This window comes from Chiloscyllium punctatum, unplaced genomic scaffold (genome assembly GCF_047496795.1).
Source record: "Chiloscyllium punctatum isolate Juve2018m unplaced genomic scaffold, sChiPun1.3 scaffold_595, whole genome shotgun sequence".
NCBI lineage: Eukaryota > Metazoa > Chordata > Chondrichthyes > Orectolobiformes > Hemiscylliidae > Chiloscyllium > Chiloscyllium punctatum.
The window spans coordinates 23,120-35,047 of NW_027310329.1; the positions used below are offsets into that span (position 1 = coordinate 23,120).

The following is an 11,928-nucleotide window of genomic DNA, read 5'->3' on the forward strand; positions in this document are numbered from 1 at the left end:
AGGGAGTGAGAGAGAGGGAAAAAAGGGAGAAAGAGGGAGGGAGAGGGGAGAGAGAGGGAGGGAGAGAAATAGTGAGAGAGGGAGACAGATTGAGCAGGGTGACGGGGGGAGAGGGAGGGGGACAGAGAGATAGACTGAGAGAGAGAAGGAGAGGGAGAGAGACAGAGAGAGAGAGGGAGGGAGAGGTTTGTGATCAGTGAAGGATACGGGGGAGAAGGCATTGGGGGATCGGGTTGGGGGACGCGTCAGCCATGAAGGAATGACCCGATGGGCCGAATGACCTGCCGTCTGGGGTGGGCTGGGGGGGGGGCGGGGGTGTTGGGGTTGGCTGCACTGGCAGAGAGAGAGAGAGAGAGAGAGAGAGAGAGAGAGAGACCTTGGGGAGGGGGAGTCACACACACAGAGGGAAGTCTCAGGCTGGTACAATGGTGGAGATGCCTCTGCTGGGGGAGGGGGAGGGGGGGGGGGGGGGGGGGGGAGTTAAGGAAGGCTCTGTTTACCCTCTCTAACCCCCCCCCCCCCCCACCTCCTCCCCTCTCCCCAGGCGACGGTGGAAAGCCAGGCCTTTGGCGATGCTACTCACCCACGCCCGGTTACCATGGAGACCGCCGGTGACACCATGACAACGGATCCTCAACCAAGGGCTGGGAGTGAGGTCAAGGCAGAGTCAGGTACAGGGAGGGGGCAGGGGACGGGGGGGGGAGGGGGGGGATGGGGGGGGGTACGGGGGGACAGGGGGGACGGGGAGGGGGCAACCCCGCGGGGGGACGGGGACAGGGAGAGGGGGGACAGGGGGGACGGGGGGACGGAGGGGGGGGTACGGGGGGACAGGGGGGACGGGGGGCAGGGGGGACAGGGACGGGGAGAGAGACAGGGGACGGGGTTAGATACGGAGTAAAGCTCCCTCTACACTGTCCCCCCCCATCCCAGGGACAGGGACAGCACGGGGTTAGATACAGAGTAAAGCTCCCTCTACACTGTCCCCCCATCCCAGGGACAGGGACAGCACGGGGTTAGATACAGAGTAAAGCTCCCTCTACACTGTCCCCCCCATCCCAGGGACAGGGACAGCACGGGGTTAGATTAAGAGTAAAGCTCCCTCTACACAGACCCCCCCCCATCCCAGGGACAGGGACAGCACGGGGTTAGATACAGAGTAAAGCTCCCTCTACACTGTCCCCCCCCATCCCAGGGACAGGGACAGCACGGGGTTAGATACAGAGTAAAGCTCTCTCTACACTGTCCCCCCGCTATTCCAGGGACAGGGACAGCACGGGGTTAGATACAGAGTAAAGCTCCCTCTACACTGTCCCCCCCACCCCAGGGACAGGGACAGCATGGGGTTAGATACAGAGTAAAGCTCCCTCTACACTATCCCCCCCCCCCCCCCCATCCCAGGGACAGGGACAGTACGGGGTTAGACACAAAGTAAAGCTCCCTCTACACTGTCCCCCCCATCCCAGGGACAGGGACAGGGACAGTACGGGGTTAGATACAGAGTAAAGCTCCCTCTACACTCTCCCCCCCCATCCCAGGGACAGGGACAGGGACAGTACGAGGTTAGATACAGAGTAAAGCTTCCTCTACACTGTCCCCCCCGTCCCAGGGACAGGGACAGGGCCAGCCTGGGGTTAGACACAGAGTTGTTGTTTTGAGTGGGCGGTGGGGGGCGGTGGGTGTTGTGGGGGGGGGGGGGGGGGGGGGACGTTGGTGATTTCTTTCCCCCTGACCCCGTGTTTTTGTTTTTAATTTCTGACAGGACCGGGTCGCGTCACCGTGGCGATGACCCTCAACGTGACGTGCCGACCCCCGGGGAAGGGGGGAGAGAGAGCCCCTCGCCCCTCAGGGAGCTCCCGCCCCTGACCCTGGCTGCCCCTCTCCCTGCCCACTCTGCGGCGCCAAGCTGAGCCACCTGCGGGCCCAGTGCCCGCGATGCCAGGCTGCCCCTCCCCCCGTAGGCCCCGAGAGGCCCGACGAGGAGGGAGGGCAGGGTTTGGGGGGGGAGGAGGACAAGGCCTCAGGCCTCCCACTCCAGCTGACTCAGAGGGGGCCAGACCTCCCCCTGGACAGGTTCCAGGACCCCTCGCGGCCCTACAAGTGCCCCGTCTGCAGGGAGTCCTTCACCCAGAAGAACATCCTGGTGGTCCACCGCAACTCCGTCTCGCACCTGCACCGAGCGAGAAAGGCCTCAGGGGGGGCGGGGCGACCGGCCGGTCGACCAGGCCTCGGGCCTGCTCCCGGGGCGCACTCTCGACAGGCCCTTCGGCTGTGCGGCCTGCAGGCTCTCCTACAACCAGCGGTCCACCCTGGAGATCCACCTGCGCTCCGTCCTGCACCAGAGCCGGAGCCAGGCGGTTGGCGTGCCGAGGGCGGGTGGGGAATGCCCGGAACCCACGGCCCCGAACCTCCGCCCGGTGCCCGCCCCCTTCCCGCTCTTTGGCCCGGCCCTGCTGCCTCCGATGCCACTGCTTCCCGAAGCCCTGGGTAACCTCCGCAGGGGCCTGCTGCCCTTCCGCCCGCCTTCGTCCGCACCGCCTCCTCCGCCGGCCCCCAGTTCCTCGGCAGAGCCCCCCGGGGATCTGACCCGGGCCCTCCGAGCCAACATCGGCTTCGAGCTGACTGTGCGGTACAACGGGGACTGGGGGCAGCAGGAGGGTGGGTGCCGCGCCCCCGGGGCCGGGCCCCGTTGCCGTGGCGGCTTCGAGCCCCCCTCCGATGGCCGGGTCCTCCGGAGCCTCGAGGAGCAGGCCCAGGGGCGCCCCCTCACCTTGGAGGAGGGGGCCCGCTGTGCCCAGCCTCACCGGGAGACCCAGGACACCCTGTACCCGTCACCGCGGGCGACCGGGGAAGGGGAGGAGGAGGAGGAGGAGGAGGAGGCGGAGGAGGGGGAGGGAGAACCCATCTCCCCCCGAACACCACCCGAGGGGACGGCAGGGTCCCAGGCCGCAAGCCTCCCCCAGGCTTGGGGCCCAGTGTGGCCCACAGACGGAGAGCAGCCTCCCCCGGGGGTCCTGGGGCGGAGAGACAGGAGGCTGCGCACCACCATCCGGCCCGAGCAGCTGGGCCTACTGCGCCGCCGTTACGCGGCGGACTCCAGCCCTGGGCGCCAGGCCCTGGACCGCATCTCCCGCCAGGTGGGCCTGGCCAAGAGGGTGGTGCAGGTCTGGTTCCAGAACGCCCGGGCCCGGGAGCGCCGGGGCAGGCTCAGGCCGCCCGGCTGGGCGACGGGGGCACCTGGCCTGACCTTCGCCGAGCCCAGCCCTCCCTCCGAGGCCTGGGAGCGGGCCGTAGCCTGCGGGAAGGCCGAGGTCCAGTGGGAAGGGGAGGCCCGGGAGCAGGCTGACGTCTGCGGGAAGGCCGAGGCCGGTGCAAGGGGTGAGGCCTGGGAACAGGCCGAAGCCTGCGGGAAGGCCGAAGCCTGCGGGGAGAATGAGGCCTGGGAGCAGGCCGAAGCCTGCGGGAAGGCCGAAGCCTGCGCGGAGAGTGAGGCCTGGGAGCAGGCCGAAGCCTGCGGGAAGGCCGAGGCCTGCGCCGAGGGCGAGGCCCAGGACCTGGAGGAGGGGTTGGGGGGGAAGGCCCAACCACCGCCCCACACCCCCCACCGGAGGTGCCGTCGCCCAACGCAGATGCCCGCCGCCCAGCTGCGGGCACTGAGGGCCCACCACCGCCGCTGCAGGACGCCAGGGGCGGCCGATCGCCAGGGGGCCGGCCCAGGAGCTGGGCCTGGAGGGGAGGCTGGTGCGGGTCTGGTTCCACGACGCCCGGGCCAAGGAGGTGGCGCGCGGCGCGGCCCTGCGGAGGAGGAGGAGGAGGAGGAAGAGGAGGCGGGCGCGGGCCAATCGCTGGAGGGCGAGGAAGGGCCCAGAGGGAGCAACCGCACAGTCACCGGTGGCCGGCCCGGTGCCCCTCTCTCCGCCTGGAACCCCAGCACAGGCCGCAGGTGAGTGGCTGGATGCTGGGGGTGACCTCGGCCCTTGCGAGGGGAGCGACGGGGTGGGTGGGGGGGTTGGGGGGGGGGGGGGGGGGGGAAGAGGTGACACGCGGGCACACCCTGTGGTGCTAGATGTTGACCAACCATCGGTCAACCCCCGCCCCACCCCTCAGTGAGAGAAACAGGGGAAGGCAGATTATTCTCCGCACGGTGATAGGCCGGGAGCGGGTGGGGGTGTTGGGGGGGGTGGGATGGGGGTGTTTGGGAGGGGGGGGGGTGGGGGGTGGGGAAGCGGAGTTCGATGACTTGAGACCTGAGAGGGGATTGCCGAAGGTCAGCCTCGCTGACCGAACGGGCAGGCACCGTGGACGGCCAAAGGGGCTTCTGAACGAGAGGATAGGCGTCCAGGAGGAGGGACGTCCCGCTCTGATTGGGCAGGGTGAGGTGACCCTCCGACAGTGCCCCCCCCCCTCAGCACTGACCCTCCGACAGTGCCCACTCCCTCAGCACTGACCCTCCGACAGTGCCCACTCCCTCAGCACTGACCCTCCGACAGTGCCCCCCCCCTCAGCACTGACCCTCCGACAGTGCCCCCTCCCTCAGCACTGACCCCCCCGACAGTGCCCACTCCCTCAACACTGACCCTCCGACAGTGCCCACTCCCTCAGCACTGACCCTCCGACAGTGCCCACCCCCTCAACACTGACCCTCCGACAGTGCCCACTCCCTCAGCAATGACCCTCCGACAGGGCCCACTCCCTCAGCAATGACCCTCCGACAGGGCCCACTCCCTCAGCACTGACCCTCCGACAGTGCCCGCTCCCTCAGCACTGACCCTCCGACAGCGCGGCACTCCCTCAGCACTGACCCTCCGACAGTGCCCCCTCCCTCAGGACTGACCCTCCGACAGTGCGCACTCCCTCAGCACTGACCCTCCGACAGTGCCCACTCCCTCAGCACTCACCCTCCGACAGTGCGGCACTCCCTCAGCACTGACCCTCCGACAGTGCCCCCTCCCTCAGCACTGACCCTCCGACAGTGCCCCCTCCCTCAGCACTGACCCTCCGACAGTGCCCCCTCCCTCAGCACTGACCCTCCGACAGTGCCCCCTCCCTCAGCACTGACCCTCCGACAGTGCCCCCCCCCTCAGCACTGACCCTCCGACAGTGCCCACTCCCTCAGCACTGACCCTCCGACAGTGCCCACTCCCTCAGCACTGACCCTCCGACAATGCCCCCCCCCTCAGCACTGACCCTCCGACAGTGCCCCCTCCCTCAGCACTGACCCCCCCGACAGTGCCCACTCCCTCAACACTGACCCTCCGACAGTGCCCACTCCCTCAGCACTGACCCTCCGACAGTGCCCACCCCCTCAACACTGACCCTCCGACAGTGCCCACTCCCTCAGCAATGACCCTCCGACAGGGCCCACTCCCTCAGCAATGACCCTCCGACAGGGCCCACTCCCTCAGCACTGACCCTCCGACAGTGCCCGCTCCCTCAGCACTGACCCTCCGACAGCGCGGCACTCCCTCAGCACTGACCCTCCGACAGTGCCCCCTCCTCAGGACTGACCCTCCGACAGTGCGCACTCCCTCAGCACTGACCTCCGACAGTACCCACTCCCTCAGCACTCACCCTCCGACAGTGCGGCACTCCCTCAGCACTGACCCTCCGACAGTGCCCCCTCCCTCAGCACTGACCCTCCGACAGTGCCCCCTCCCTCAGCACTGACCCTCCGACAGTGCCCCCTCCCTCAGCACTGACCCTCCGACAGTGCCCCCTCCCTCAGCACTGACCCTCCGACAGTGCCCACTCCCTCAGCACTGACCCTCTGACAGTGCCCCCTCCCTCAGCACTGACCCTCCGACAGCGCCCGCTCCCTCGATGCTGACCCTCTGACAGTGCCCCCTCCCTCAGCACTGACCCTCCGACAGCGCCCGCTCCCTCGATGCTGACCCTCTGACAGTGCCCCCTCCCTCAGCACTGACCCTCTGACAGTGCCCACTCCCTCAGCACTGACCCTCCGACAGTGCCCACCCTCTCGATGCTGACCTGTCTGCCTTCCTTCTCTCCATCAGGTTTGACTTCACTGAGCGTGCTTGGGATCGCTGCTCCTGCTGTGCCCCCCGAGCCTGGAGCGGTGCCCGTTTGGCCGGGAGGTGGTCACCTCGGTCACCACGAGACTGAACCCCAGGGCCACCTGACCCCCGACCTCAGGGCGGAGGCCGAGACCCCCTCACCAGAGCCGACGTCTGCGCTGAGCTCCTGGTGCGTGCCCTTCGCCCTCCCTGGCACCGGCCCACTGCTGGTGCGCCCGCTCGCGGCTGCCTGCCGGCCCCGGAAGGCCCTTCTGCCCTTCGGCCCGCTGCTGTCCCCAGCCCTCGCCTGTCTCCTGCCCAACATCGTCCTTCAGTGCGGCCTGCCCGCCCCTCCAAGCCCCAGCCCCCGGGCAGAGCGAGGCGACCCGGCCGGGGGGTCACCTCCAGTCCCCCTGCCGACCCCCGGCCAGCCCCGCCACCCCCTGCTGCTGCCCGGAGACGAGGCCCTGGCGGTTCGCCTGAGGCCTACGGCACGTGCCCAGGCCGGGGCGGGCGACGGCAAAGGCGGCCTACCTCAACTGCCCGACCCCCTCCTCCTCCCAGGACGCGGGTACAGTGCAGGGACTGGCTTTGTGATGCCCTGAATCGGGGCAGTCCGTGACATCCCCCCCCACGCCCCCCCCCAATCCACCTCAGGGCCTGTTTACACCCCACCCTCACTTTAGCAACCTCTCTCCTTCCCACCTTCTCCCTCCTGGGGCAATTGGGGACTTCTTGGACCACGTACCCTCCCCCCACCCCCCCACACAACTAACCCATTGGGGGAACGTTGGGATTCCTACCGTATATCCCCCCTCCCCTCCCCCCGGGGTCAACACTCAAGAGGAGAATCCGGATCCAAAGATGGCCGCCACCGTCCAATCCTCACGCTGGGTACCTCGAGTGAACCCCTCCCCCCTCTCCTCCATCGTCCCCCCTCGGGCATGCCTCCTGTCTCCCGCGCGCCGGGAACAGCTGAGCCACCCAACCCCCCTGGCTCACTCCGCACCACGGTAGGCCGAGGGAGCAAGGTCGCCCCCCCCCCCCCCGTGGGATCCAGTCGAAGAAGAAAAAAAAGATTTCCCCCCCTCCCCCCAACCCCCACCCCCACCCCCAATCTCCTGATGACACAAACACCTCATTGGCAACGGAGGGCGTCTCTGTCTCCGTGGGGCCTTGCCCAGGCCTCGGGCCTTGCTGGAGACGGGGCCTGCGATTCCGTGGGGCGGCCATCTTGGTCGGCGCACCCCCACCCCCCCCCCCCCCCCCCCAACCCCACCCGCCTCGACAATTTCCAGCCGAGGCGAAGACTTCCGAGCCAAGGACGTCGCTTTTAATCGAAAGAAAACACGGAGCGTTCTGGTGCCAAAAAAAACAACAAATCCCCAAGAAATGGACCCTTGAAAAGAGAAACCTCAGCGAAGCGAAGCGAAGCGAAGGGGAGGGGGATTGGAAGACTCGGGCCTCAAGGATTAAACAGGAGATGAAGATCCGACGGGAGTGGGAATCAAAGACCCGCTCCCGGTCACGCCAAGCCCCCGTCCAACCCGCCTCACCAAAGACCCTCCAATCGGTAACCGAAGGGTTGGCCCCAGAGAACTGCTCGCGGTCCAACATGGCCGCCTCCCTTCTCTACCTCCATCGCTGGCCCCAAAAAAAGCTCCCCGTACCTCGGACCTCAATCGTTTTCGTAACTCCCTCCGCTATTCCAAAGGCTGACCCCTACCACCCCACCCACCCCCCTCCCCACAACCACCGCCTCCTCCGAACGATGGACCATGCCAAAATGAAACACAACTATAAACGGTGGGGGGAAGGAACGTCTCTTTCTGTTCTCTCTGACCCTCCTCAAAACCCCGCCAACGCTGCTCTTGAGACAAGGCTGCGTTTCGATTTGTGACTGTCGTGATTGTGGTGCGAAGGACTTGATACAACCCTTTCCCTAACTGCGGACTTTGCAAAAGAGATCATTAAACTCAAGTGATTAAAAGGACAAAGCGAGTGAAAGGACTCTCTCTCTCTCTCTCTCTCCCCCTCCCCTCTCCCTCCCTTTCTCTCTCGCCCTCTTTGTCTCCCTGTCTCTCCCTCCCCCACCTCTCCATCTCACCCCTCTCTCCTTCTCTCTCTCTCTCCTTCTCCCTCTCTCCCCCCCTCATTCTCCCTCCCCTCCCTCACTCTCCCACCTCCCTCCCCCTTTCCATCACCCTCTGTGTCTCTCCCCCCCCCTCTCTCTCTCTCTCTCTCTCTAACCCCTCTCTCCCCCCCTCATTCTCCCTCCCCTCCCTCACTCTCCCCACCTCGCTCCATCTCTCCCCTCCCTCCCTCCCCCTCTCCATCACCCTCTGTGTCTCTCCCCCCCTCTCTCTCTCTCTCTCTCTCTAACCCCTCTCTCCCCCCCTCATTCTCCCTCCCCTCCCTCACTCTCCCCACCTCGCTCCATCTCTCCCCTCCCTCCCTCCCCCTCTCCATCACCCTCTGTGTCTCTCCCCCCCCTCTCTCTCTCTCTAATCCCTCTCTCCCCTCCTCATTCTCCCTCCCCTCTCTCTCTCTCTCTCTAACCCCCCTCTCTCTCTCTCCCCTCCTCATTCTCCCTCCCCTCTCTCTCTCTCTAACCCCCCCCTCTCTCTCTCCCCTCCTCATTCTCCCTCCCCTCTCTCTCTCTCTAACCCCTCTCTCCCCTCCTCATTCTCCCTCCCCTCTCTCTCTCTCTCACCTCTCTCTCCCCTCCTCATTCTCCCTCCCCCCTCTCTCTCTCTCTCTCTCAAGGAAGGATGTTATGAAACTGGAGAGGGTGCAGAAAAGATTTCCAAGGATGTTACCGAGACTGGAGGGTTTGAGGTGTAGGGAGAGGCTGGGGCTGTTTTCCCTGGAGCGTCGGGGGCTGAGGGGTGACCCTTATAGAGGGTTATAAAATCATGGGGGGACATGGAGAGGGTAAATAGACAAGGTCTTTACCCCCTGGGGTGGGGGAGTCCAGAACTAGAGGGGTGTAGGTTTAAGGGGAGAGGGGAAAGGGAGCTGAGGGGTAACTTTTCCCCCCAGAGGGTGGTGCGTGTGTGGAATGAGCTGCCAGAGGAAGTGGGGGAGGCTGGGACAATGACAGCATTGAAAAGGGATCAGGATGGGGACAGGAATAGGAAGGGGTTAGAGGGAGATGGGCCAAGGGCTGGGGAATGGGACTGGATTAGGGTTAGGGAGATCTGGGTCAGCAGGGACAGGATGGGCCGAAGGGTCTGTGTCTGTGCTGGACAGCTGTATAACATCTGGGTGGGGACAGGAATAGGAAGGGGTTAGAGGGAGATGGGCCAAGGGCTGGGGAATGGGACTGGATTAGGGTTAGGGGCATCTGGGTCAGCAGGGACAGGATGGGCCGAAGGGTCTGTGTCTGTGCTGGACAGCTGTATAACATCTGGGTGGGGACAGGAATAGGAAGGGGTTAGAGGGAGATGGGCCAAGGGCTGGGGAATGGGACTGGATTAGGGTTAGGGATATCTGGGTCAGCAGGGACGTGTTGGGCCGAAGGGTCTGTGTCTGTGCTGCCCATCTCTGCGACAACGACTCTCTGCCACACATCTCGGCTCGAGAGCTGACCTCGACTTGGAACAGATGGTTCCGTTTGAATCCCAACCCCAGTTTTTCAAAGAATGTTTCGAACCAGGAATGTGGGCCAATTACCGGTGCAGACTTCCTCAAACCTTCGAGACAGGTTACTGTAAAGATAAGGTGGTGAAGGATGTTCGATCGGTCATAAGGTATGGGTGACTGAAAGAAAGATCTCTCTCTAGGGCCAGGTCCAGGAGTCTCCCTCGAGAGACCCAGGCTGTCTCTCTCTCTCTCTCTCCACCCCATTCCCCCTCTCTCTGACTGTCCCTCCATCCCTGTCCTCTCCCTCGGTCTGCCCCTTCCCCGTCCCTTTCCTCGTCTCGCCCTGTCCCTGTGTCTCCCGTTCCCACCCCCCTCCCCAACTCTCTCGGGGACTGGTCCCAGGGACTGTTGTCGCTGCCAGAGTGAGAGGGGGGCCTGAGGAAAATCGCCCCTCAACACATATACATCAATGTGAATCTGGAGCACCATTGACCCTCCTCGCCTTTGAGAGCACCAACTATTCCGGGGAGCGTTGGTACACAGGGCTCCGACAGGAAGGCAATGTCCTGAATGACTGCCGACAGAAAGTGCTCTGGGGGTGTGGGGGGAGGGGGGTGGGGTGGGGGTGGTGTGTGCCAGATTACCAGCAGCAACTCAGACAAAGGAGAGCTCAGTACGGTGGGGAAATACTGCCCTCTGGAGAAACCACTGAGACAGCACACACTCTCTCTCTCTCTCTCTCACACACACACACACAAATATTCTCTCTCACACACACACACACAAATATTCTCTCTCTCACACAGACACACACAAATATTCTCTCTCAAACACACACAAATATTCTCTCTCACACACACACAAATATTCTCTCTCTCACACACAAATATTCTCTCTCACACACACAAATACTCTCTCTCAAACACACACACAAATATTCTCTCTCTCTCACACACAAATATTCTCTCTCTCACACACACAAATATTCTCTCACACACACACACAAATATTCTCTCTCTCACACACACACACAAATCTTCTCTCTCACACACAAATCTTCTCTCTCACACACACAAATATTCTCTCTCACACACACACAAATATTCTCTCTCTCTCTCACACACACACACACAAATATTCTCTCTCTCACACACACAAATATTCTCTCTCTCTCTCACACACACACAAATATTCTCACACACACACACACACAAATATTCTCTCTCTCACACACACACAAATATTCTCTCTCTCTCACACACACAAATATTCTCTCTCTCACACACACACACACAAATATTCTCTCTCTCTCTCTCTCACACACACACACAAATACTCTCTCTCTCACACACAAAAATATTCTCTCTCTCATACACACACAAATATTCTCTCTCTCACACACACACAAATATTCTCTCTCTCACACACACACACACAAATATTCTCTCTCTCACACACACACAAATATTCTCTCTCTCACACACACACAAATATTCTCTCTCGCACACACAAATATTCTCTCTCTCACACACACACAAATATTCTCTCTCTCTCACACACACAAATATTCTCTCTCTCTCACACACACAAATATTCTCTCTCACACACACAAATATTCTCTCTCACACACAAATATTCTCTCTCTCTCACACACACAAATATTCTCTCTCTCACACACACACAAATATTCTCTCTCTCTCACATACACAAATATTCTCTCTCTCACACACACACAAATATTCTCTCTCTCTCATACACACAAATATTCTCTCTCTCACACACACACAAATATTCTCTCTCTCACACACACACACAAATATTCTCTCACACACACACACAAATATTCTCTCTCTCACATACACAAATATTCTCTCTCACACACACACAAATATTCTCTCTCTCTCATACACACAAATATTCTCTCTCTCACACACACACAAATATTCTCTCTCTCACACACACACAAATATTCTCTCTCTCTCTCACACACACACAAATATTCTCTCTCACAGAAATCTTCTCTCTCTCACACACAAATCTTCTCTCTCTCACACCCAAATCTTCTCTCTCTCACACCCAAATATTCTCTCTCTCACACACACAAAATATTCTCTCATACACACAAACAAATATTTTCTCACACACTCACAAATATTCTCTCTCTCTCACACACACACACACAAATATTCCCTCTCTCTCACACACACACAAATATTCCCTCTCTCTCACACACACACAAATATTCTCTCTCTCACACACACACACAAATATTCTCTCTCTCATACACACACACAAATATTCTCTCTCTCACACACACACACACAAATATTCT

The 11,928-nt window shown here is 61.5% G+C and overlaps 1 protein-coding gene across 1 annotated transcript in view; it reads left to right on the forward strand.

The window, feature by feature from the left end:
- The window catches only part of LOC140473421 (uncharacterized), a 9,857-nt gene extending 2,809 nt beyond the window's left edge, over positions 1 to 7,048 (forward strand). The window contains exons 4-8 of the mRNA XM_072567598.1: positions 545 to 671; positions 2,071 to 2,837; positions 2,925 to 3,537; positions 3,677 to 3,940; positions 6,012 to 7,048. Coding sequence (XP_072423699.1) covers positions 545 to 671; positions 2,071 to 2,837; positions 2,925 to 3,537; positions 3,677 to 3,940; positions 6,012 to 6,616 — 2,376 coding nt within the window. The 3' untranslated portion in view covers positions 6,617 to 7,048. The remainder of the gene's footprint in view (positions 1 to 544; positions 672 to 2,070; positions 2,838 to 2,924; positions 3,538 to 3,676; positions 3,941 to 6,011) is intronic.
- Positions 7,049 to 11,928: the final 4,880 nt, after the last annotated feature.